At 45.7% G+C, this 27,533-nt stretch overlaps 1 protein-coding gene across 10 annotated transcripts; it reads right to left on the minus strand.

Moving 5' to 3' along the window:
* Positions 1-16: 16 nt before the first annotated feature.
* RHOF (ras homolog family member F, filopodia associated) lies at positions 17-27,496 on the minus strand. Of its 10 annotated transcripts, XR_009278977.1 has the most exons (7): positions 25,988-27,496; positions 22,723-22,909; positions 11,136-11,223; positions 4,985-5,094; positions 4,153-4,287; positions 2,702-2,986; positions 1,946-2,086 (listed from the first exon to the last, which is right to left on the minus strand). XR_009278977.1 is itself a non-coding variant. In XM_058851757.1 (6 exons), the coding sequence occupies exons 1-6, from the start codon at positions 25,996-25,998 to the stop codon at positions 1,922-1,924; spliced, it is 696 nt and encodes a 231-aa protein (XP_058707740.1). In that variant the 5' UTR covers positions 25,999-27,484; the 3' UTR covers positions 17-1,921. The 10 variants fall into 10 exon arrangements, 2 of the variants coding, with proteins under 2 accessions (XP_058707740.1, XP_058707741.1); XM_058851757.1 differs by lacking the exon at positions 2,702-2,986 and having other exon boundaries at positions 17-2,086; positions 25,988-27,484; XM_058851758.1 differs by lacking the exons at positions 2,702-2,986; positions 22,723-22,909; positions 25,988-27,496 and adding an exon at positions 11,376-11,678 and having other exon boundaries at positions 17-2,086.
* Positions 27,497-27,533: the final 37 nt, after the last annotated feature.

Consider the following 27,533-nt stretch of genomic DNA (forward strand, 5'->3'; position numbering starts at 1 on the left):
TAGATGCTGCACTTGTACCAATGCTGAAGAGAATGGAAACACTGGGTCAAGGGGATGGCAGGGGACAAACACTGACTGCTACTCTGCTACAGTCCTTGTGCTGCTTGACTTTACAGTCATTCATTTGAACACCCTGTTTTGGGTGCTGTACCTTCTGTACCTCCTCAGGCAGCTGCAGCACTGAGCTGCCTTGGGCTGTGTCTCTCACAGCAGTGAAGGCTCCCTTTGAGCCAGCACAAAGCCCAAACTGGGCACATTCTCTGGCAGTGTGAGTGGAAAACAGTGCCCTCCTCCCCAGCCTGCTCACGAGGGGACAGATAATGCACCGCAGGCTTGAGCTGGATTCATCAGTTCTGTTGCTGCAAACTAGCAAAATTACCTTTGTCATGCCACTGTCCTGTGGGCATGAACAATGAACTGCAATTTGCATATTTTCAACAGATTTCACACCAGTTGGGCTGTATTTTGCTGTTTATGTGATCTGTTGTATTATGCTGGAACCTGGTTCTGCAGGGGTGAGTAACGTGAGTTCTGCAACCTGAGAAACTCAGATTAAAAAAGCCAGAGAGATTTCCACTGTGGAGCTGATGGTGAATGGGTCACTTCCTGAACACTGGTGTTTCAGTTCTGTACTGGGTGAGGTGAAGGGTGGTTCTTTTAGTGACACGTGAAGAAAAGGCTGCACAATTCTTCAAGGTTTTTGTATAGTCAAGGATGTGCACAAACTTCCAATTAATTAAACTTCCCATTTTAGGCTCATAGGTATTCACAAACCTTAATTAAATTAAAACAAGTTAGGTGAAAAATTAAAAAGATTTTTCAAGGGTCAAGATCTGTTTACTCTGCATGTAAAACAACAATGGTGGCTTGCTCCAAAACAGTTTTGCACCAGCTGGTCACGTACAGTTTGCCTTACACAGAAAGCTTTCACCTGTACTGCAGGAGCTTCATTTCCCCTCTCAGGTTTGCTTTATGATGACTACAATCAGATCTCAGTGAGGAGATGTGCAAAAGAACCAGGAGGTACGAGGCACATGTACCAGGTGTGCAGTGGGAGCCTCCCTGATCCTTAGACAACTGACACCTTCGTCACAAAAGGAAGCATTTTAATTTATACCAGTAGAGATGATTTCACGAGTGAATGAATTTTTCCTTCAGTGTGTGCACCATGATTTGCATCTGTCTTGTATTAAGCTGTAAATGTTTATCATAAGACTGACTTAACATTACATGTAGTAGCTGCTTGGAGTACTTCTAAATTTAAGTGCTGTAAATTAACCATTTCCCATGATACTCCACTATTTAATTGGAGCAACTGATGTATTTCCATTGATAAATGCCACTTTCCATTCCAGCAGCAGGCCTTGAAGAACTCTGAGGTGCAGGTCTGCAGAGCTAGTCCAGGGGGTGGTGGATGTTCCATCTGCACTCAGGGGGCAGCTTGGGGCCAACTCAGGCCATTGCCACCAAGTTAATTAACTTGAAAATGTTAAGACAAAAACTTTTTCTGTTTCTTCAAAGGTGCTTGATGAGCTGCTTTAACATTGCTTCTGAAATATATGAGTTTTCTACTGGAAAAAGGCAGTAAATTATAGCTCTAATGTGCCACAATTATTTTGCAGAGGAAGAAAAACCCCAACACTAAGTTATATAGTAGCAGTTGCTGTTCATTGCAGTTTAAATAGTGAATTGTTCACACTTGGAAGCAAAAGCCAGATGGGTGAAGGCACACAGCATGAGTTAACTGTCATAAACAGCTTTGAAAACTCTGAGAACAGTGTAACAAAAGTGCAAAAATACTAAAAATAATTAAAATTTTAAAATAAAAATTATCTTAGGAATACAAACATGTAAAAAAAAAAAGTTTTTAAAGTTCAACTGTTTATAAAATCTGAATCACTTGGTTCTTGTGCAGTCCAGATCATAACACTGAGCACACTTTCTGTTTCCTGTGGCGCTTGGCTTTCTTCATGGCACCCAGTGCAATGGTTGTGGCTTCTTTAAAAACATTTTCTATGTTCTCACGACATTTTGCTGAGCATTCCAGGTAAATTTCTGCATTAATCTCCTTGCAAGCTGCCTCACCCTGGGAAGAACAAAGAAAAGATGTAAGTTTGGTGGATGAGAAAAGGAAGGTGAGTTGGGAAGAAAGGGAATTATTTTGTGCATCTTCGCAATCGTGAAGAAAGAAGCTGCCTCTGAGTGCAGTGCTGGAGTGTGAGTGGCATTGGTAATAAACTGAAGCACTGTAAATAAACTTGGGTTTTTTCCACTATGCTGAACCAAAGCCTGGCCTAAGAGTTCAGAGCATTAGAGACTCTTGAGATGCTGAGTCCTGATAGCACAAAAATATTCTCAGTATTGAATTTCTTTAAACTAAATGCTGAGGTAGGTACTTAAGTGAGGATAAGATGTCTACATGGTGGTATTTTTTTCAGGCCTGACCTTAACTATTCTGTAATGTCACCTTTAGTAATGAATGTCACATGCAAGAACAGAATCTGCCTTGTTTTGCCAGTGCACATGCAGGAACCTTGACTTTTGCTATGAAGCAGCACAAGGGCTCAGCCAAAATCTTCATAAAAACAAACGGGTGCCTGCATTTCTCAGCCATGCAATGGGAACAGGCTTGAATCTAAAATATTTCCATGCAATGCTGGTTGTGTGAAATCACTACAGACAAAGCACAGTGATTTCTTACTTGTGATCCTTTTATTGTCCCTGCAGAGCCAGCCCCCAGGTTTGAATGCTTGTGAGCCTTTTACTGTGAATTCCAGATCTGCAACCCATGGCTTACAGACTCTACATTTATTCATTACAATCTCTGGGAGTGGGATCACTTGGGCTTTTATTGGGAGAGGGGGGATGTTTCTTCATATTTAAGCAGTTTGTTTCCTTCCAGTTGTTTGCAAGCTGCAGTGGTGGCAAATGCTGTTCAGATCCTCTGATGGGAAGCATCATGTCATGTGCCATCAGCTGTAAAAAACTGAGGTAGAGCATATTTAGGGAGGAAAAACCAAGTGAGAGGGCTCACATAGGAGACAAAGTTTGTATAACATGTGGGTCCTTGAGTTTAACTGCACGAGGCCTCGGCAGACTCAGAAGTGTCTGTTGCTTGCCTGGAACCTCTCTCATGTGAGGATGATGAAGGGATTTATTCATGTAAACAAGGGACAATCTGCAACTGCTCACAATGACAGGCTGGGACCTCATCTTGTGTGCAAAGGAGACAAACTAAAAGGCCCAGCATGGTTTCATAGTGATGCAGTTGCAGTTTATTTTCCTGCTGTTTAGAAGAAGTGGTGATTCACTCAAGGTCGTAGTGCACTTGACCCTGTTCCCTGGACGTGTGTCTCAGTTTGAAAGCTGTTGTTCTTGCTCTGAGGTGAGAGGAGAAGGATGGCTTTATAGTTCAGGAAAAAGAAAAATAAAAATTGAAGGACCACAGCAGAAAGGTCTTGTGTGACATGGGACGAGCTGTTCCATCACTCTTTCTCCTGTACCTAGGACAGCTATGCCAGTGATATAACACTATTCATAAATCTCACTGCTTCATAATACTTAAGAGTTACTAATAATATGTAGTTTTCTTAAGATTACTTTAGAGACTTCAAAGAACACTCTCTCATGTCAGAGAAACCTTGCAGATGTTCTTGCTATTGGCCTTGAAAGGATTTACTTTTAAGTAGGATTTGAAAAACACATTTATTCCAGAACAGTCAGTGTATTTAATACTGGAATTGTTTCCTAACATCTCCAATCTTTATCACAGTACTTATCAAAGCACCAGTGATGGCTGCAATGTAGGCTAATAACAATTATGAAGGAAGACCAGCAAACTCGTTAAGGCTTACAAACTTGTAACAATAATAACACATCTATGAAAGAAGAATGAGATGTAATGAGCATAGAAGGCAGAGAGTTGTGTCCTTTAAAACTGCTCATATTTCTCTTTACTTTGGCACTAAGAATGGGTGGTGATTTGATCACTTCCAAAAAGAACTTACAGAAACCTCTGTTAGTGCTGCCAATCATTTCCTTATCTGGATCACCTAATTTTGCAATGTCTGTGATGACAACTGTGAGGAGCAATGCCATCACATGCTTTATCTCCTGCCAAGAGGCCACCACTTTAGAAACACTGATGTTTACCTGGTTGTAGGTGATGGGTTCCTGCTTGGCAGCCCTGAGCTTGCGCAGCTGCTCCTTATCCTTCCGAAGGTCTGTCTTGCAGCCGATCAGCACGAGCGGGACACCCCGGCAGAAGTGATTCACTTCAGGATACCACTGGGGGTAGAAAAACTAAACCTTAACATCTGGCTTTTATTTTGTTGTCTGTTTCCTGAAATCAAAACAATACAGCCAAGCAGCATTTAATGTAAGCTGCAATTTCAGAGCTTTTGAGTTAGTCTAGTGGGGAGGAGGTGGGGGGGCAACATGCGCTGTTTACATCCCAGAAATGTTTAAAAGTCCTACCCAAAGTCAGCTGTTTTATAAAAACATAGTGGCATGTGTCTCTATGCCAAAATGTTTATTTACCATCTGTTTAAATTCTGAGGAGCTCCTCTAAAGTCACATTTAAAAACAGAATTTGGTCTAAGTCTTGCTTTGTTTTCTTGGTGCTATGTCCAAGAATGCTTTGGAGCATCACAGAAATCCCAGCACTCACCTCTCCCCTGCAATTAAATACACGTGATGGAAGTAGTCTTGATTCTAAGATGTGCAATGTTGGTTGTGTGACATTGCTACAGTGATTTCATTGCTGGTATTTGATCTTTTTAGTGAGAGTCAGCCCTGGTTCTGAGCACTTAGCAGCCATGGTGAGGTGAGCCCCAGGTCTAAGGTCTAGGAGCTGCAGCTCAGCGCATGATGAGTGATCTGGGCATCTACAAGCCCAGGGTACAGGACACTAAAAGCACCAGCATTTCTAATCTGACATCTTGTCATATATCAGGCGTGTGTAACTCATTTAGAAGCCTCTTACCTTGGCTGCTACATTTTCATAGCTAGTGGGGTTCATGACATCGTAACAAATTAACACGACATTGGTATTCTGGTAGGAAAGTGGCCGTAGCCGATCGTAGTCCTCCTGCCCTGAAACACACAGGATGGTTTGGATGAAGAAATCTCTGTCCTGAACAAGCAGAACAATGGGGATATGTACAGACATGTACTTGTGATCAAGAACAATGGTACTATCATTGTACAGACTGCAAATTAAAATTCCATCTCTTGAGCACAGGAGATTCCCCCTCACTGACAAAAACGATGGTTTAGAATACAGAACACATCCGTGGTGGGTTTTAATAAAAAGCCTGCTTTGTCCACTTGCTGAGGACTTAGGAGCAGTTCTAAACACTGACCACCAAGTTGCTGCTCAAAAATAAAGTCATCAAGAGGAATCTGACAATTATTATTAAACATTTTCAGTTTGACAGTGGCAGTCCCCAAAATCATTTGCACATGTGATGCTGTGAGGAGAAGAAACGCTGTATTTGCCAGACAGGAATGGTGAAGTAGAATCCTGTGAAGTGGCAAACTTGCTTTTCCCAGCCTGGTGAGCTGAGAGGAAGCAGTGATTACACACAGGATTGTATAAGCCATGCTGCAGCACGAGCCAGGCTTAACTGGCCTTTGAAGCAGGACTCCCCAGCAGATCTAAGGAAATTCTGCTGAATTCTGGAAAAGCAGGGGATTTGTCATACTTCTGATTAGGGATATTCTAGCACGTGATGTGACAAGAGGAAGCTGATTTGCTTCAGACCTGTACTCTTCCCCTTACAGTAATCACTGTGCCACGGTCTGAAGGTGTCTTGCTTTGAGAGATTAAGGTCAAGAAAGCCGTAATTCCCAGATACAGCTGGCAGCTCAGGAAAAAAAACCCAATCTTTTTCCTTTATTAAGGAAGAAAGCATGATTCAAGCAGTCTGTAGAAGGTGTATTTATCATCTGGAGGCTGGAATCAGATAAGTGCCTGTGATGTACTGAATTCCCATAAGAAGGACTGGGAATGCTGGGAATTCCTTCCCACTATCACCACAATCCACACACAGACCAGAAGGTGCCCTACAGGGAAGTTCCACATCTCATATCTTCATGTTGATATTTCAAATGAAGAAATGCAGAAAATTTCAGTGTGCCCCAACTTTACAGCAACAATTCTTACTCTGGCACCCACCTCCATCCAAAGTCATGTACTCATCACTTGCCAACACTTTTGTTTCCAGTCTGAAGAACTGCAGATACCAGAAGGCAAATAAAACAACAGTATTTTCCTCCCTTCCTTAGTTTAAATGATTGGTTGAGATACAGTTTATTCCAAGGAAATCCCTGCTGGATAAGCCATTACTCAGTTTGCCTGAGATGTTTGTACAATGGGAATCTTGGATTTGGACCACTTTGTATTTGAGCTTCCACAAGAGCCATGTGCTCTATGAGGAGGTGCAGAACAAAGAGGGATTGATCATTCAGGGTTTAATCCAGAAATAATACACAATTGACGAAATTATGCATGTTGTATAAACATTCAGAGCAAAGACTGTACTGCTTATCCCTTCTTATTCTCCCAATCCATCTAGTTGTTTGCAACTGATTTGCCATTTTGTTGCTGAGACAATCCCTTAAATGCATCAGCTGCCAAACCTTTTTTTCCCTCCTAACTTCCACTAGTGCTGTGTAAAGTTTTCCTTGTTGAAATTCAGGCCTCTGAGTTTCTAACAACATAGATTGTAAAATTAAAAGGTCCTCCGAGTTGTTGTTGGCAATTTGTGAGGTAGACAGGGCTGTCCCATTGGGAGAATCATGTTTATTTGCTTGGAATCAGAACAAACCTCTAAATTCACACTCTCCTGGACGGGATAACAGAAAAAGTGTCTTTAATTATGTGACACAACATGTTGTATTGCAAGTCAAAAACTATAGATATACCCTGGTGAACTGCTCCTTCATCTTTAAATCTAGCTTTACAGTTATGGGGTTTTAAGCAAACAATAAATGCATGAGAAAATGCTGAATGAAACACGGCTACATTTGGAATATTGGATACAGAGCACAGGACAGGGTGGGGTGCAGAGAGCAGAGGGGGAAGGTAAGGTGGCAATTGCTTAACCTATATTACAGTTGGGTGGTTGCAGTACTCACGGGGAAGGAAAAGGAAGCTGCTTTTTAGGGGCTCAGATGCAGCTCCTCAGCTGCTGAGGATGTAACGGGACCCAGATCAAGCTGTGTCTAAACATAGACATCCCCCTCTCTGAAAACAATCCCTTTCACCCCTTGTCCTCAAGTGCTGCTGGTGAAATGCAAGAAAGGGCCTGAGAGACTTTTTTTTTCCCCTCTGTAAAGCTGCTCAGTCTGTGGTCAGAGCTAATTTGGCACAGATTTAGGTCTTTTTACTAAAAGAGTTTTAAAAAGGAGGAACAGGGGTGAACCTAAGCAGTAACTGAATGTCTGTGCAAAGCCCTGTGAGTGCTTCTTCCAACACAGGTAACTGTTTTCTTTCCCCTGTTAACACAAAACATTCTGTGGAGGAGTTGGTTAAGTATCTGCCTAGGTGTGAGAACATCTGTGACCCCTCTGTCCTCCTCAATTCATTGTACCATGACAGACTTTGGGTTTTTCTAAATAAAAAACTCCACCCAACTGAATTCACCTAAAATTTGCTAATTCTCTGCCAAGTTCCCAGTCCTGCGTGCCTGTGGGAGATGCTGTGTAACCACATCACTGCAGTCAGGCCCTGAGGTGGGGAGGGAGCTCTGGTGATGGCTGAGGGTGAACATGAGAAGTGAAACCACAGGTCTCATGTGCATGTTAACCTCTCTCTGCTCTTCCTCACCCCTTTGCCCATTCATCACCAAAGAAGTGCCAGCCTGTGAGCTGCTAGCCAGCTATGTTTGTTCCCTATTCAGTTTAAAACAAATTGGGAAACAGACATTCTTGGCAGGAGGAAAATTAGTAGAAGAGGATACTTGGGGCAGGAGGGGCACACGTCAATTAAAAAATTGGGGTTTTTGTCTTACTCAGCCATGAATTCCCTGTTGAAGTTATGAGAAATTATTCTTGCATTCACTGGCTTTTAAAATTTCTCTGAAGACCTCATGCTTCTGTCATCAGAGACCTGAAAAACCTCGCTGGAGGCCTTGCATGTGCTTCCTGTCAGGCAGAGCAAGTAGCCACAATGATGAGGCATTACTTCCTCCCCAGCTCAGCAGCGCTCTGCTCTCTGTTCTGAGAAACTTCTGCACCAGGAATTGAGCCTCGTGTCTGAACTGCACCTAGAGCATTGACACTGCTCCCTTGGCATGGAAAAACTACAGAGTTCATTTACCTCTCAGTGCCTTTGCCTCTGTCAAGCACAGCTGGAAATGGAAAATTTTAATTGAAAAAGCAGCTGCAAAGGTTGTTTGCAGACTAGACAAGTGACATTACAAAGCCATTACACATATGTGTACCACCAACTTCCTGCAACAGCAAGAAGTGTTTGATGAGGCAGACACAGTAGGACAGTGCACAACTCTCACCAAAAATTCTTTTCCTGGTACATTTTAGACTAACCCATTAAGTTCATCTGTTACCGAAATTCTTGTCAAGAAAAGAATACCTTTTGTATCTTGAAACATTTGTTTCTAAAGCTTTTTGTTTGTGTCCTCCTTCCCTGTAAGTAGGACAAGCTCAAAGGGTCGAACTTGACAATACAAAGAATCCTTCCAATTTTAAGCAGCCCATGGAGCTGAACCTGTCCTTTACCTTTCCATGATGCTGGAGTACACCCAGCTCTATTTAGTGTTGCTCCAAGAAAGATTCTAAAAATACACAACTCTTGGTCATAGCCTAACCCTTAAGGAACTCAACATCAGTTTTGTAATATTAAAAACAGGATGAGATTAAAATGTGTGCTCAAGTGAGTCCTTCCTCTAGCAAAATTTCCAGTTACAGAAAGAGGCTGTAAAGCTGCTTGAATTAGAGTTTGACAGAGTTTACAGATATGTAACATAAAACTATGTAAGCAGCTCTGAAACAGAACCAAAATTCAGGTTTTTCCCCCTCACAATCAAATGTCTTAACCTGGGTGACAATCTTCCTGCTTTCTTTCTTGCTGTGTCTTATGGAAAGCGAAAGAAATTTAACAGGAAGGGAGGAGACAAGTGTCAACAGCCTCAAGAAATTTGTAGCCTTGTGGCCATGATGCTGTTTTGGGAGGTGAAAAATGTTGGGTTTCGAGGTTTCCAGATGAGAGATGGAAAGCAATTGCTCTTTCATGGCAACAATGGCAGCTCCACTTCCCAAAGCGTCTCACAAGATAGAAAATACACCCCACTGTTCTTCTGTGGGGCAGTGCTTTAGTCCAAATCAGTTTCTACAGCTGATTTCAATGTGGAAGGTACACACTGCCTGCTACATGCATGAACAGGGAAATTACAGGACATGGGTTAATGGTTTTAACTATCAGAGGGCAGACTTGTGATAGACAAAAAGGAGAATTTTTTCACAATGAGGTACAGACTGCCCAGAGAAGCTGTGGCTGCTCTCTCCATGAAAACATTCAAGGTCAGCTTGGACAGGGCCCTGAGCAACCTGATCTAGTTAAAGATGTCCTTGTTCATTCCACAGGGGCTGGTCTAGATGACCTTTAAAGGTCCCTTCCCACCCAAACTCTCCTGATTCTGTGGTAAGCCACCAGCACCAGGCTCAGTGAGCGGTCCCTGGGCTGCTGGTGGCTGCAGGTCTTGTGCAAAGCTAAACTCTGAGACACAAAGAGCTGTGCGCTCCTGCCAGGCTCGGGAGAGCTCGGTGCTGCAATGCTGGACCTGCCCAGCCTAGTCCCATCTCCAGATCCAGCCTGTGCTCCCTACAGCCTGGAAGAGAATCCAGAGGCAAATGATGGAATGTGTGGCACAGGGATTTCAAATGAGAGCTAGGAACTATGTGACAGGCAAAAAATCCCCACTGACAGCAAACAAACATAAAAATGATGAGTGCAGTGGCAGGTTCCTGGTGCCAACACCCTGTATTAACTCTTTGGTTGCTCACATCAGATTCCAGTCCTTTTCCTCTAAGACTTAGACCCAAACCCCTTGCCCTTCAGCAGAAGGTATGTTATCCCACTTAAATGGACTTAGAACAGCAACACTGACACAAGAAGACACATTGGCAAATTGGGTGCTCAGGATCTTATTACACTGTAGTAAAAATTAGCAGTGAAATTCACTTCTAGATTAAAAGCTTTTTAAATTATGTTTTCAGCTATCCCATGCAGTATACAAGAAGGTGTGTTTTATTACTATTAAAAATGACTGGTCTGCCTTCAGATTTTATTTGTCTTTGGTGTAAATTTGGAACAACTTCACAGGCTTGAACTGAAACAGATGATTTACACTGAGCTGAAACGGAGTACGTGTCAATTTTAAGGTTCATTTAGGAACACAGCTGGATAACAGTCCGGGAACTTCGAGTGAATTTGAACACAAACCATTTCACAAGTTCTTCAAATGAACCTGAACAACTATCAGCGTTTTCTAATAACTTTTACTGCCACGGCCTTTTGATTTTGAACACAAACCAGCCTTTTTCTCCTTCCCTATTCAATCACACATGGCAGCAGATTAAAATATTTTCCTGGTTGATTGTATTATGCTTTGCATCTGGGAATTGAGTTTTAATACTTCCAGATATGTTTGCTATTTGATGTTGCTGAATTAATTGGGTTGTTAAGATAATGAATGAGTCAATGACCAGAGTTGCCATTAGACAACTGATCCTTTTTTTTCCTGAAAGGCACATTGATATGCAACAGGTAATGATGGTTGGTTTGTTTGTACTTTAGTCCCTAGAAGTGTCACCTGCAACGCTATGGTTTAACTATGCTGGTAGAGAAACAATTTGAAAATCTGTCCATCTTTACAGTCTTCAAATATTGGTCTGGTTTAAGCTGACAGTGAAATATTTGCTGTAACAGAAATGGAGCTGCATTCACCGGAGCAACATTTTACAGCAGTACAGTTTCTGCTTATTTGCCTGAAGTTACGAAAGGCTGGGCCGGGTTTGGGCTCAGTCCCAGGCCGATGTCCGTGAGTGGTGCCATGGCAGTGGCCGCACAGGAGCTGCCCCCCGGCTGGCATGGGGAAAGCGGAACCCCTTACCTGCGGTGTCGTACAGGTTCAGGGTGACCTCCTTCTTCCCCACCGTCACACTCGTTGCGTACTTCTCAAAAACAGAGGGCGCGTATTGCTGCAAAGGGAGGAGAACGATCTCGGTGATCTCAGAGGCCTTTTCCAACCTTAATGGACTCTGTAATTGTGAGAAGCGGTGCTGGCGGGGCCCCAGCGCTGGAGCCGGCCCCGGCTGCGGCCCCCATCCCCTTGCGGGTGGCAGCCCCTCACCTCGGGGAAGGAGCCCTTGGCGTACACCATCAGCAGCGAAGTCTTCCCGCAGCCTCCGTCGCCCACGATCACCACCTTCACCTCCTTCCTGCCCGACGGGGCGGCCGCGGGGCCGCGGGGCCGCTCCGCCGCGCCCTCGGGCACGGCCCCGTTGGCCGCTTCCATGGAGCGGGAGCGGAGCGGGCCCGCTGAGGGCGCAGCGCGGCCGGGACGGGGCTCCGCTCCCTCTCCGCGCCCGGGGCGGGCAGAGCCGCCCGCGCCCCGCCGGGGATTGGCCGCGCCGTGGCCGCCGCCGCCTCAGGTGCCTCAGGGCCCCGCCCGGGCCCCCCGGGACACTGGGGGAGCTTTTCCTGGAGGCCGAACCTCATCGCCGGCCCGGGGCCGCCCGCAGGCTGCTCGGGGTCATGGCGGGAAGGCCCCTCAGGGCCGCGTCCCCTCAGACCCACCGGGGCTGCTCCGCCCGCCCGTCCCGCCGGGAATCCCTCGAGGCTCCATGCCCCGGTACCATCGGGCCGCGTCCCTTTGCCCTTCCACCCACACACTCCATTCCCATTTATTTATTTATTCCCGTTCGTTTATTCCCACAGGGAGCCCCTCCAGTGCCGCGCTGGGTCCCTCCAAGCGGCCAGCGCTGAGGGACCGATCCAGTTCAAGGCCGATGTGTGTCCAGCCCCGAGGGCCGAGCGGTGCCAGGCACGGTGAGGGCAGGCAGAGACCCCCGAGGCACCCCCGGAAAGGCACCTGGGTGCTGGCACTGGCAGTGACTCACTCCTGTTCTTCACTGGTTTATTGCTTGGCTAAGAACCGACAGCTCTGCTCATCATCTGCTCACCCACCCAAGGTGAGCTGCAATGAGAATAACTAGAATTTCTCATTTTAATCGCAGAGGTGTGGTGGCCCCAGGCTTCCACGTGGCATTTTTTGCTACCATGGAATGCAGGGCATCACAACAGCTGGGTATGTTTGGCTCTGGAAGGGAATCACAACTGCTGGATTATGTTTGGTCCCAATGCACAAGTCAGGGGAGTGACACTGAATTTTGGACTCAGGTGCAAATCTACCACCATTCAACACTAAAAATGCACGTTTCTTTACTGGCAGAAATTAGCAGTGTGCTCTGTCTTAAGTAAGTTCGTTTTTAAGAAATAAAATTTTCCTCTAATGTTTTTTTGTTTTTTTGTTTTGTTTTTTTTTAATACCACTTGTGAGAATAGCCACAAAATCCTAAGGATATGTTCGGGTCTAACAAGACTGTTTAATTCAACTAAGAAAAAAAACCCCAAAACCACAATTCGAGTAGGGCTTTTCATTTTCCCCTGCGCGGTTGTGTCACTAGATGGCCTTCCAGACCCAATACAAACACCACTGCACTCGGGCAAGGAGGATCCTGCTTTGTGCACAGGGCAAACAAAACGCTAGAAAAGGGTATTTCTGCAAAAGATCAGAAGAAGGACCTGTAATACCCAAAAAAGTGTCATATGGCTCAAATTACAATAATAAAAAAGCGATCAAATTCACACCTATATCAAATTCACCATTTTATTGAGGAAAAAGTTGATGCAAGCATGTAGAAACTGTCAAAAAGTGTTTTACAAGCCACAGTCTTATAAATCTTATCTGGAACACAGGAAAAGCCATCAGCTCCTGTCCACTGTAATGGCTGAGAGCATTTCAGTGACACAGGAATGGATGGGCCAGGAAAGAATTTGTTTAATCCTGAAATGATTTATTTGGACCTGGCTCAAACCCAGTATCACACTATGTATGATACAATCAGCAGGTACAGTTAGCAGTCTTCCTGTAACTGAAGAATTCAGGGGGTTTTTTGCAAGTCAATTATTGCCATAAAGGGGATTTTTGGGGGGATAAAAATACTTTGTGGTTAATTATTAATTTGTGGGGGGTTGATTTTTGTTTTTGGGCTTTTTCCAAGTCCTGCAAAACAATCTTTACATTTCTCATAGCTTTGTCCTCTTGTACATTTTATACTTATGTAAACTTTTAGATTTGTACACCTTTAGATTTGGAATGAAACAACATAAAATGAGCAGATTACAAATACAACTGTAAACACTCCAAAGACTGTTTTTAAGTAATGAATGTTCTGCTTGTAATGAGTCTACTTTGTATGGATGAAGTACAACATTTCAGTGTCTCAGGTACTTAATTTTAATTAACAGCTATGCAGTGCTTCAGGCATATCATTTGGGTTTGAGCTAAAACTGAGCCTATTTTGCTGACTCCAAAAAAATGCAAAATCTAAAATGGAATTGTGTCACTGATTTAAATGGAAGAAGATTCAACCCTCTATTAGTGAAATTCAAATCTAATCATTACAATAATTGTAAGTGTCCTTCTCTAGTTCCGTTTTGGCCTGTATATTGATTTTGGCACAAGTTCTTTCATCAAGAGCTTACACATCTGCAGCTCAGGGGTCAATGTGTGTGTGGAGAGTCTCAGTGAGCACAACAAAACCAGGGCATTAGTGGGGTATGGAAAATATCCGTGCTCCAATCTTTAGTGCCAATTTGTTGCTTCATGATCACCAATGAAAAAGTTAGGAAGGAGTGAAAGGTTAGTGTGCTGCTTAGGAAATCTGCTGGGAGTTTGTGATTTTTATACTGGATGGTATTGATGGATAATTCAGGTTAGTTACGAAAACACCCTTAAAAAGACTCACAGATTAGGTTCAATATTGTTTGCACACACCATCTGCTGCATAGCCATATTGTTAGTTTATTTGGTAACACAAACTGGACAAGAATGGGGCCCTATTCTTCCTTATTGTCTTCAGAACTATGTTTTTGAAATACACTTAATTGTTTTCTTCATAACACAGGCCCCAGTTTACAAAGACTTCAGCATAACAATAACTAACCCCCATTTATGTCCAAGGAAATATTAATAAACTTAGTTAACAAAGTGCATAAGAAGACAGAGCCTTAAATATTTATTTTTAACATTACCAGTGACATTAATTTTTTGTGTTTTCAGCTATTAATTCTCACTACAGCATGTACTGAGCAAGAGGAATGCCTTGAAAAAATCACAATAGGAAAGACAAAGCCTAAGGAATGGGATTTACCAAGTAAGTCAAGTGAATCTCTGATAAATTTCAGATGTTGCACAAGACCAACAATTGCTTGTCATGTGCACACAGACTCTTACTGAGGGAGTGTCTCTGCCCCATGGAATTTAGTATGGATAGGGCACAGAAGGAAGGGGGAATTATGATGTGGGAGAGCTGAACTGTCCCTGCACACAACACAAAGTTCTGGTGACAGAATCATTGTGAGAGGAGAAGCCTATGACAGACAAAGCAGGTGTATACTACTCAAGTGATTCCTCCTGCTTACAGAACAAATGAACAAAATTGTTTTTCAGTTGTGCTTTTGCTCACAGTGCCAACACTGCTCTGACCCTCACTAAACCCTTCATGCAATTTCCAAAATCAAAGCTCCCCAGTGTCCTTGACTTTCAGCTGCTTCTCAGTCTCCATTTCTGCAGTGTTTCTCGCTGTTCCTCTCGCACATGCAGAGCTCAACCATCTGGTCCTCATGGCCTGATATTTTACACACATGCCCCCACCCCAAAAATCCCTTGGGCTACATGATTCACCATCTATTCAAACCTTGCCATGTGCCTGTTTTTTTGTGTAGTAGCTCCTACTGATGTAAATCCCTTGTTCCATAAGGGCTCTCAATTGCCTTTTTCACTGAAGGCAAGGTGGCTGTGACACCTGCCAGTCTCTGAGACATTTAACCCAACCTAAAACATTATTACACTGTTGTTTGGCTGAGTAGGAACCATATTTTTTTCCCAGTGGGAAGTGCTGCCAGAATGGCATTAACTTTCTAGACTATTAAGTAATATGGAAAAATTATATTTCAATAAGAAAATTTCCTTTCTGCCTTTTCATGCCTTAGAAATAGTTCCTGTTTCACTTGGCTCAAATAGCACCTGCACTAAATCAGTGCAGAAATCTTTGGATAAACTCGACGTAAAATCTGTCCAAATGCTACCAGGGAGTTCAGAGGGTTGGGAAAGAAAACAGGACAAGGGTCTGCAAGGGGAGGTGTGAGACAAATTAAGACACACAACTCAGCAAAATCAACTGTTTCTTGGTTATTTTCTCTGGTATTCTCTAAATCAGGGGTGCCACAATATGGCTTACCTGATAAATGCATGGCCATTGTGCTGTGTTTTGAATTTTGCCTTTCATTAGAAACTGAGTTCTTGGCTTTGCAGTTGTGGGGGAAAACCACCCCATTTTACAAATCTGAAGTAAATCAACATGGTAAAATGTCATCCTAATACAGTAGGTGCTTAGAGGCAGTTTCAAGTTTCTGTTGCTTACTAAAGTGTGAACTCTCAAGCCAAATTCTGTTGTGGAAAATGGGTAACACAAGGTTAGGATCATCCTATGCTTTTCTGGAACATCAAACACAATGAGTAATCTCTGAAAAGTATGAAATGAACAGGCAAGTGTCTGCCAACACCTCCACAGCTCTGCCCCCGTGGATCTTGGGATATGTGTCTCCCAGATGTGCTGGCATGGCTTCCCCGAGCCATGGGCAGGAATTTGTCACCACAGGCTGGCAGAGCTATCACAGCACGCCTCGTTTCAGGTGAGATTTGCAGTTGTGTTTGCCTTGAGAGCTGGGCTTGGATTTGCCATGGGAACAGGCAGAAGCAGTGGGTTCAGGAGTGAGGCACACCCTTGCTCATGGCTGACAGAGATCAGGGCTCTGCTACAGATCTGCATGAAATTACTCACCATCAGATGTTCTTCTGCATCCAGATCTGCAGCAGAGAACACATCCCATCAGGAAGTAATTTGGGGAAATTTAGGGAAAAAGGCTACAAATAGCTTTGCTTGCAACAAGATCCATTCTTAGCCAGTATCCAACCAATCCCTTTAGTATAACCTCTAAAATCCCTCTGACTTAGGCCTTCCTGTGTTTTCATTACCCAAAACTCCACCTAACCCAGCAAGCACAGATACTATTTTTTTTTTTTCAAAATTGGAACGCGCTCTGCAGTATCTGCTTCCTTCAGATCACTCTTCCCTTCTCTCGTTCCCAAATTATGTAATTCCTTGTGGATAGGGATATTTTCTTTTAAGGTACTTGCTAGTTCAGATACAAGGAAAGACTGAACCCAAGAGGAGTGTGTGTTAATAAAGATGACCACAGCACCAGGGCAGGAGTTGCATTCAGCCGCTTTAGTTTACACAGGAGGGATTAACATGGAGTGGGTGAGTCAACTGTGGATTGCCAAATCTGGGTTACACTCCCCAAAATTCTGTTGGAAGATTCCTCTAAACCTGAAGTATGTGGAGTTGTACTTATTTTGTGAAGTAGAGAACATCAAGTTTAATTGAACCCAGGTTCGGCTTCCTAAATATGCTTTTCACTATGTGAGCTACAGTGCAGCCTGACCAGTGTGTGTTTTACAGAGTCATGAGTCAGGCTTTGATCAACACCTCATTCCTTCACTCTTGCATCTGGCCCAGGCAGGAAGCTCTCAAACCTTATGGACAAGGATGTGGGGAAACTGGGAATATTCATAGGGAGAGAATAAAAGATGGTGAAGTAGGCTATGATAATGGACTGTGGATGAAACAGTGCCATGTTTTTGCTGAGTAATGCATAGCACTGACATTAAGGGGCAGTTAACACGAAGTTTGCATCCTCCCCTCTGGTATCTGTGCAAACTTCCCACAGGAAGGCAGCAATGGCAGACTGAAGAGATGATAAAATGCCCTGTTTATATGGGGGACGCCACAATTTCTGCCTGTTTTTTGTGGAGTGCTGGATGTACGGGTAGAGCTAAGTGGGAAGTGCTTGCTCTGTCGTTGTCTGGCTGGCAAGATGCTCATTCATAGAGGTGGAGGTTTGGCAGGAGCCAGAGGAGCTTGTGGCTTGTCAGAGCATGGCCAGGCAAAGCACAGGCCCAGACTGAAATTTTCTCAGACCTGAGAGCAGCCATAACCCAGCCAGAGCAAACTCTGAGAGGAACAGTGATGCTCAGAGCAGGTTAATTAATAACTTGAGGCGCTGGAAATAAAACCAGGTTGTAATTGAGCGATATTTGCTTTAGAGCTGTGATTCTTGGCCTGTGCCTGGTTTGTGGGAGCTGGTTGGGCTGACAGTGCAGAGTGACCTGGCTGGATGTCCTTGCTGAGAGTCACCAGAGAGGCTCAGGAAGGTGTTCAAGCAGTGGTGTGGGTGTCGTGATGGCAGGCACAGAGAGCAGCAAGCTGACAGTGCTGGGTCTGGCACGATGCCCTGCCCTGCTCCACACCTCTGTCTTTGATGGCACATTTCCTGTGTTTCACCCTTCCTACATACATCTCACCCTTCCTGATAACAACAGGCACATTGTCAAGTTCCTCATTGCTTACTGGGATTAATGTAGTAGCTCTGAGTTCTTAAAGTGGGGAGATTTCCTGGTTAAAACTGTTCTAATTAAACTTGTATCTCTCATAAGGCTAAAAATGCCCCTGTGTGAATGGCAGCTGGATCTGCTTGCAAAATGTCAGTGCCTCAAGACCTTTAATGGTCTTGGGAGTCTAACAATAGTACAGACAGTGCCTGTTCAAAGATAAGGGCTCCAGGCAAATGGAAGAAGGAAGCAAATACAGCCTCCCCATGAAATCAGACATCTTAGACAAAAATTTTCTAAGTACAGAACACATCTGGCTGTGTATTTGTCAAGTACTTTATTAGCTTGAACCACACACACAGCACCCATAGCAAATAATTTCTACTCTAAGTCTGAGTGGGCACCTCCATTTTCCTTTTAGGACTCAGTTTTGGACCTAGGAAAAAGTGTTCTCAGTCGAAAGGCCTCCAAGCAAGCCTGGGCTGGTCATAGTAGAGCAACAGCTGCACGAGCTTAAATTCCTCTCCCCACCCTGCTGTACAAGCCATGCTCCTCAGTCCTGTGCATGGAGGAATGTCCAGCTTTCCTGCTTCCCTGCCAGCTCCACTGGCATTTCCTATTCCACAGGCAATTGCACGTTAGTTGCCGACACCATGAAGTGCTTTTTCATGTGGGCAGTGGTGGTGGAACTAAGGATCCCTTCTGGTCAGAACCCCCTGCAGATGTTCGTGACACTTTTTTCACTCCCCTTTATGCAACACGTCAGGCGCCTGTGATAATTTACTGCCACAGGAACCACTTCCTGCACGCTGCTAACTGCGAGTCCTTCCGGACTGCTGGCAGGCACTGCCCAGGGAAAGGAGAAGACAATGTGCAGGGGAAGGTGTCAGGAAGCAAAGAGAACCCTGTCCTGCATCAGCAACTCCCAGCAGAGAGACAGGCAGAAATGCAGCAATGGCTGTGTGGGTTTAATGGAAACTAACTTCAGTTAGAAACTAGCAATGGCCTTTCCCTCTTGAAGGTTAAAACAACTAAAATATCTGGAAGAGGTATTTTAATTTAAAACTTACCTTAAAAAAGAGAAAAATGAAAGTTAAAGAAAGTCCAAAAATAACTCAGAAAGTAGACAAAGATAAGAACAGAGCCTGCAGAAATCAAGTCTGAACAAAAGGCATGGGTTGTGAAAGGAGAAAACCACAAACGGCAGGGGTCAAAATGTAAAACCTACAGTTCACCGTGAAACATGAAGGATGCTGTTGTATTCCACACCTCCTCTTCCTGGGTGTAGCTGTCTCCACAAGGTGAAGGGCAGTAATGAATCAAGCTCCTTCCCTCTTCCTGTATTTTCTATTCAATTATTTGCAGGCTGTGCAAGTTCTGCTTTACTTCCCTTCTCCATATGCCACACTCTCCTCCTGTTTTCTGTTTTTTTTCCTAATTCTGAACTGTGCCTTTGGCCTCTCTCCCATTTCTTTCTCCTTGGTGTGTGCCCCCTGCTCTGCCAGGATCTGCTGTCTTTGTAACCTCTGCTGTGCACATATGCTGGCTCTTCCCTCCCCTCCTGCCACCCCCTGCTCCACCGAGTGTCCCTTCTCCTCGCTCCAGCGTTTTTGCCAGCGGCTCTGTGAACCAGCCAGGAACGGAACGATTTTGCCACGGCCACTGCTCCCGTTTCCATGCTCCTCTCCAGCGACCAAGGGGAAGCCGTGCTGCTCCCCTCGTACAGCACAGGCACACACAGCCCTGCAGCTGCGTAGCAACTGGGAGCTGCTGGAGCGCAGCAGCACAGGGAGCCATGGGCAGCACAGCCTTCACCGACCCGGCGCCTTCGGGCCCTCTCGGCTGCAACCCAGGGCTCGAGGGACCAGCTGGGGCACTCCTCGCTGTCCTGTCAAACAATAAATCAAGATGCAAATCCTTAACTGTAGGATTGAGAGAGGTGGTGGCAATGTCAAGGGCAAAACAAAGCCCTGGTCTCGTGTCACATCGCACCAGTGGGAAGACACTGCTCTGATTTGTAAGCTGAACTCATTTGATCTTTGTCATCGGTTTCTGGCTGCAACATTTTATACTCCATCACTTTTAATCAGAATGTTCCTTGTATGTGCTACATGTGTTAAAATGGCTCCCAGGTCCCCGGCTACTATCATATCCAGGCTGTTTAATGAAGTGTCCAGAGACACAAGTAATTTAATGCATAAATATTCTTTTAGATTATTTGGATCTTCATTTCCTTTTCATGCAAGCTTTGTAAGTGCCCGGCCTTTAAATGGTACATTCTTTTCATTCTTTCTCTTTTATTTTTGTGAAACTGTACTGTTCAGGGGCCATGAAGCACTGAACTGTTTTGTAATTCGATGGCTTTAGAATGCTGATTAGAATTGCCAACCGTCTTGATTTATTTCATGATTTTTATAAGCTTGAAAGCATTCTAAAAAATAACCACTTCTACATCCTGATAGGATCACAGCATTTCAATGGCAGCTGCATTTCAATAGGCAAGAAGCAACACAAAACATTCTGCAAGTCAGGTGTTGAAACAGCTTCTTTATTCCTTTATAGCTCAAGAAAGATTAGATCTCTGAAAGCACTCACTCCCTACCTTACAGAGGTGGCTTTGTCATAGTACTTTCAGAAATAATATGATCACATACAGTTTAAAAAGTAACAACCACCCCCACCCCCAGGTCTGGAAAATAGCCAACACATCCATCAAAATTTGTCTGGATCTTAAACGCAGTAAATGTTTGTTCCACTGTTGGGTGTCACCATGCATCTCTGCACCCCGGCAGCCAAACAACACAGCCTAGTGATTCCCTGTCATTGTTCAAGGCTCACATCCCCATGCATCCTCAGAGCATGCTGGGACACAGGTGAAATCTTGTCAGCAGGTTGCTTATTTCGGCTGACAATTCCCTAGACAGATCATCTGCTGTTCTTAGGAAGGAATAAAAAAATCCATTGCAAGAAAATATGAACAGGCAAATACCCTGTCCATATTCCTACTCAATAGTCCTTTGATATTCTTAGCCTGGTTTCCTAAAAATAAAACCATCTAATGTGACTGTGTTCTTCTCTGTAATCTCCCCCCTCATTCCTCCAATGTGAATCAAATTTGGCAGGGGGGAAGAAGTCCCTAATGTATTTAGGTCTTGAATGAACAGCTGGATACAGAGTATGTAGTGAGGCATCACATCTAAAAAAACCTCATCTAACAGGAAGGTCTCAAAATGCACTTTGGAACCACCCTGCCCCAGACATACTCATCTTTCTTTTATTGGTTGCAACCACCTGTTTTGTGCTCTGCATTATTTAATGGCTACATAATAGACACCAGGGCAGGCAAGTGTTGCAGTCTGCCTCTGGCTCCCTTCCAGCTCCTAAACCGGGCTTTCTTCCCATGCAACTGGGGTGTGGCAAGGGATGGTGTGGAACCAGACCTCCTCCTGACACAATATTGACACTGCTGAGGTGTGTGTACACACACCCGGAACCAGGAAACACAGTGCTGACAGGTTGTTTATCTGGAAGAAAACTAAAATCATAACCAAGTTTGTAGGTGGCACTAAGCAGTATCACGAGGGAGTATCAAGTAAAAATAATAATTTAAAAAGGCCATTGCAAGCAACAATGCTGTCTAAGAGTTCTCAAGATGACCACAGTAAAGCCATACATGCAAAACAAAGAGCACAATCCTACAGTGCAGGGTGGTCATTCTTAGAAGGATCAGATCCGAGAGTATTTTAGCAGCCCTGCTGGGAAACCAGCTGAACATGGACTGGAGTAATCCCTGGATGCCTGACAGACACATCTGAGCCAGGAGGGCTGCTGGCTCGGGCATGGTCACTGCCGAGGGCTCTGTCCCCTTCTGCCCAGATCAAAATGGTGACAAACTGGAGCAGGAACAATTACAGGATTAGTAAAGATGGACCCGAGGGGGAGCTCTGCAGCCTGCAATGGAGTGTTTAAATGCTCAGCTTGCACACAGCTACGAGGGGATGTAAATCTGGTCATGGAGCATTCCTCTGCCAAGGAGACTGACGGACAGACACATCCAGAAACTGAAAGCAGAAACTAGACAAGTTTGAAAAGGTACTTTGATTTCTAGTCTGTCAGGTAGATTTTTGATGGAAACAATTTACCCTTATTTTACTCCCTTTCAGATCCCATTTGAAAATGAAAATCTGATCTTTATCTAAGATGCAGCTATGCTGCAGTTAAATTCTTTGAAATGAGAAAAAGAAAAAAATTCACAAAAATCCAGAGACCTGCATAATGCAGGAAGTTGAACCAGATGAACCTTGGTCTCTTTTGTCTTTTATAATCTATTAATCTAGTTTCCTTGCACAAGCAGCGGATTGTGACTTGAAAACCTTCAGTATAAAGGATTCTGTGTACAAGGCAGCCTAAAACAAAATGTTGTAAACAGTCAGGATCATTGTTTGGCAGAACAGCTGCATATTTTTTATTTCTCTTTGCCTCTCAATCTAATTTGCTCTTGTTGCAACACTTTGCCAAAGAAATTAAATCACTTCTTATTGATAACAGACAGTGATATAATTAGCATAAGAGTTTTCCACTCAACAATGCCAGTCAGGGATGCTGTGGGCAAGAACAAGCTCCTTTGCTTCAAGAATGTGCACAGAGTCACCACAAGCTGTTCAGAGAAAAAAAATCTTCCCCCCCCTCTTTTTCCCTGAAAGATCTCTTTATCTAAAGAGTCTCACACAGCAAACCAGGGTCAATCTAACTCAAGTATGAAAGTCTGGTTTGACCTTTCTGGGATTTAAACACACTGTACCAGAACATTTTGCTTTTCAGATACAAGGTTCAGCCATGAAACCACCCACTCTGAGAGCACAACTGGTCTCAACTGCCTTGGCGACTTTTAAACTACACTGAACATTACAGTCATTTAGAAACTCTAAAAAACGGAAAGAAATTTTCGGCTCAGACTTACAAAAACAACTTCCAGAAGTGCTGAGGACCCACACAACTCACTGGGGCGGCACGGCAGGCTCGCTGTCCAGCGCCTGCTGCCCCAGCAATTTCTGGCCCTGGTTTGCACGTACGCAGCGCCAGGCACACGCGTTAGGACCTCTCCCAGCTGGAGCACTTCATGGATTCTACCACCGGGAACAGCCGTCCTGGACAATGATTAATCGCAGACAAAGATCAGAGTCCTGGAAAAATATGCAGAGAGATGCAAGTACAGACAAAGCTGTCTAAGCTCCCACAGTATTATGGTCTGGCTGTGTCGCTTCAAAGCTGCGTTAGGCAGAGCTGGTTTGCTTCAAGGTTGAACAGATCAACGTTACGGTTTAAATGCTGGTATTGCTATCAGCCAAATATATATTTAAACATAAATCTTAAATCCCAGGAAAGTTAATAGCCCGATGCTGTTTAAATATGCCTTTTTTAGTCGCTTCACGTGCTGACTTAACTCATTACGATGCAAGCTGCAGAAACGTTTTCACTACAGTTCAAAAACCCTTGCAAATAGGAGCCCAGCTCTGCGCCGTACTTTGATCTACACGTCGCCTCTTTCGGCCATTTCCAGGAAGCTGAAATGCTTTTCACCTCTATTGAGAGATATCAGAGGAGCATTTTAATGGTGTTCAGCTAAGAACAACGTCACCGTTCCTTCCGATTTTGCCAGCAGACGGTCCCTGGGAGCCGCCGTGACCCGGGCCCGGTGCTCAGCGCTGGCTCCAGCGCGGGCCCGGCGCTCCCGGCCGGGCAGGGACCGAGCGGCGGCTCGGGCGGCCCCGGCTCCGAGCGCCGCAGCCCCCGACAGGGCTCGCAGCGCTACAACGCCAGCCTGGCACTGCGGAAGCGCTTTGGTTTTGTTGTTGGTTTGTTTGGTTTTCTCCCCCTCCACGGGAACGTGTTCTGTTTTGTGCGGACGGTTTGTCGCTTGTTCTCGACATAGAGCCTGACCCGGTGAGGAGCGAGGGGGGGGAGCGAGGAATGGAGCGATGAGCGCAGTTGTTGCGAAAGGCGCGGGCTGCGGTGCCTCCTTCGCGGCAGCACCCTGCTCCCTCGCAGGGAAACAGCCCTGAGCCTCGGCACATACCACGGCACAAGTTGTACAAACCCACGGAGCGGCTGGTGCTGAGCCGCAGGAACTGCGGGCAGGGCGCACCCTGCCCGGCACATGCCGCTCCCGCAGACAGCCTCTGCCAAGCAGCCACTTACCTTCACCCTCCCTCAGAGTCCGCAGGACGGTCCTGCTCTAGCCTTACCAGGGAGGCCACCTCTCTACAGTGTTTGCTTTTCCTCCCTGTCCTGCCCTCTGAAGTGGTTGCTCAAGCCAGGCTTTCCTGGCTCACCTACTCTGGGTCTGCAGTGAGCACAAGCTGCAATTCCCCACAGAGCACAGCGAGGCTTGTGAAGTTCCGAGATAACCCTCAGCCTCCACCCAAAGCGAGCTGCAGCAGAATCTGCTCGGGGGAAAAAAAAAAAAAATCCCACCAAAAAAACAAACCACAAGAAGAAAAAAAAAAAAATAAAAAAAGAAGGAAAAAAAAAAACGACGCCACATGTAACACCTCATCGGGCCATGGCGGCTCCACTGCAGCGCGGCACCGGCTCCGCGCCAGCCCTGCCCGTGCGGGCCCGGGGAGCTCGGCGCTGCAGGCCGGAGGAGGCAGGGCAGCGCTGCCCCGGCTGGGTGATGGCGGAGGGGGGAACAGCCCAGAGAGGCAGAGAAGGAAAACAACAAAGAGCCATGTGACGGGGAGCGGCGGCCGCGCTCCCCCCGGCGCACCCGCTCCGGGCGGGGAGGTGGCGGCGCCGCCCGGCCCCTCCCGCGGCCACCGCTGCTGGTTCTCCCCGTCCCCTACCACAGCCCGGGCTTTAACATTTTTGTGCATTTTCTTTTTTTCCCGTGTGTGTGGTGAAGGAGGGGTGGTGTTGTTTGTTCCTCTTTTTCCCCCCTCTGCATTAGGCGACTTCCATGGCTTGGTGTTTATAAAGAGAGCGGGAGGCTGCGGCGGGGGAAGGGCGGTGTTATTTATAGCAGTCAGGGCTGCGCCGGCATTATCCGAGCTGCCTTTGTCCTCCCGGCCGGCCGCCCCCCCGCCCGGCCCGGCTGGAGCGCCGCCAGCCCCGCTGCCGCAGGGCGCTCCCGCCATGTTGTGCGCGGGGAGAAAGAGCCGCCGCTCCCTGCCCGGCTTCGCCCTTCCACAGCCCCTCACAAAGCGCTGGGGGAAGGGGGGGCGGGAAAGGGGAGAGAAGGGGGAAAAAAAAACCCCAAAAAACCCACACCACCCCAAAACCTCCATTTCCCTGCAGCGCTCGGGACGCGAAGCGCCGGGAGGCAGCGGGGGGAGAGCCTGCCGCGCCACCGCCCAGCACTGAGGAGAACGCGGCGCCGAAGGGAAGGAGAAGCCATGATGGCGGCTGCCCTCACACAACACGGAGCGCGACCGGGAGCGCCGTGCCCGCCGCCGGCCGCCCCTCCCGCCGCCCGGGACACGGTGCTGCCGCAGCCTTTCACATAATAAACCCACCAGAATTCGGCGGGGAGGCCATTTTCGTGGGCTGGGTGGCGGCACTAAAGCACAACTGCTGTGAATATCAACTGCGTCACGGCTCTCCATCTGTAACACTCAGGCTGCAAAGGGTCCCTCACTTGGAAGGAAACTCCCTCATTTTGGATATACTTCCAGACCTCCTTTTTCCCCCCTCTCTCCAAGTCACTGCCTCTCGGTATGAAGGATTTTACAGTGCTTTCTAGGGAGACATCCGCCATTAAGACTCACCGTCGTGAAAAACACCCCCCCATTTTGTTGCCTGTTTTTTGTCGAGCTTCTGTAATTAGACGGATAAAACATGTAAGGGATCCCTACCACCACCACCGCCTTCTCGCCTTTTTTAACATCAACCTCACTAACATCTTACTGTTCGCAGGCAGATTTTTTTTTTTTTTGGTGCTTACAATTTAACAGCCACGTAATGCCTGCAATGGATTCACAGCGTCTCTCCGCACAAAAAAAAACCAAACCCACCCAGGGCTGAGGACGACCAAGAGCTTTGTGCAGAAAGAGAAATCAAATCCCTCCCTGAAAACAGACGTTTCAGAGGCACTGTTAGATGTTTCTGAGGAAAAGGAGATCGCCACCGCTTTCAGACGACCATTGGGATCCTTCCACCCAGGACAATACCATTAGCTACAGGCCTGGGCTATTTGTTCCTCTGCAAGGGCAAAAGGGTTTACTTACCCGCACACCATAGTTGAATGCAGCTCTGAAGGTGAAGTTGTTACTCTTTTTTAAAATAATGGCTATAAATATATATATGATCTGTATCACCACTTCTCTCGTAAGTTTGCGAGCCAAAGCGGATCTTGTTAAGATAAGTTATGGATCTTTGTATGGCAGTGGTCTAGCATCAAAAAAAGAGGAAAAAAAAAAGGGGGAAAATATATATATAAAAGTCCAGCTATGTTGACTGACCGTACACAGGCGAGGACTCCTGCTCGAGTAAATCTACCTTCCTGTGGCAGATTTACTCTGTACATAAAAAGGACGTTCAGTGTTTTTCCACAGAGCACGCAGACACTAAAAATATTCTCCTCAATAGTTTTAGGCTGCACATGTCAATGTGAAAACACCTAATTAACATTACTGGTTCTAAACAACTTTTAAGCATATCTTAGCCAGATAGTTTGCTTTATAAGTAAAATATTTTTTAAAAGCATAAATTGGTTTAAACAGACAAAAACGTAAGACATGCAAATGAAGGCTTAGCAATAAGGACCACTTCAGTAACATTAACATGAAAACTACACTTAGCAAGGACAGAATGGATTGGGTACTTACAATATAAGAGGAAAGAAAGAGAAAAAGCTTATCATAGTAAAATTGCCTTATTTTTTGCCAGAATTCACTATTCCTATACCTACATTTAAAACATTACCTTTTAAGCACCAAAGGAGTTAATAAAAATGGCCAGGAATCAAGTGTTTAATACAGAAGTCTCTCAAATTTATTGTTCAGTCATCAGAGCTGCTTAAAGCTTAAAAACCCCCAAAACAACGAAAAAAATATAAAAAGAATGTATTTACTCTTTTTTTGTTGGCATTCGAAATTGTTAACTGCTGACATAGGGTGTGCCATGACCTAGTTACACAAGACAAAGATGGATCCCGAATCATAAGGGAGAAAAAAAAAAAAAATCCGCATTACTTTTTTTTTTTTTTGGTTAAGGGTTTGAGATTATATATATATTTAAATCCTCCTTCTTCAGTGAGTCGTCTGGCACCGTGCTAGAGGCTCCCACCACCCCGCGTGGTGTGGATTCACATGGCGGATCCCCCTTTATGGAACAAAGGAAAAGCCCAGTTGGCCATTTCGCTCCACTGCAGAAAAATGGCTGCGGGTCCCGCGGCCTCTCCTTGGCTTCTGCCGCGCGGTGCTTTTACCCCGCCGTCTAATAACTCAGGCCCCATGGAAGCCGCGCTCCCATTGGCTGCGCCCGCCGCGCTGCCGCCGCCCCAGCCAATGGCGCGGCCGCTCCCGGGGCCGCCGCGGCCCCGCGCCCCGGGACGGCCGCGCCATGCGCCCGCCGCGCTCCGCCCGGCCCCGCGCCCGCCGAGCGCCGGGGGCACCGCGCCGCCCGCCTTTAATACCGAAAACAAAATGGAACCTCCCCGCTGATTGGCTGACGAAGGCTCCGGACCTTTAATAAGCAAAGCTGCTCCCCCATCCTCCATCACCCCCTCCTCTGCGTGTGTCGCCACCCCCCCTTAGCTTCCCCCCCCGCACT

The sequence above is a fragment of the Poecile atricapillus genome, chromosome 16 (genome assembly GCF_030490865.1).
Source record: "Poecile atricapillus isolate bPoeAtr1 chromosome 16, bPoeAtr1.hap1, whole genome shotgun sequence".
NCBI classification, from domain to species: Eukaryota; Metazoa; Chordata; class Aves; order Passeriformes; family Paridae; genus Poecile; species Poecile atricapillus.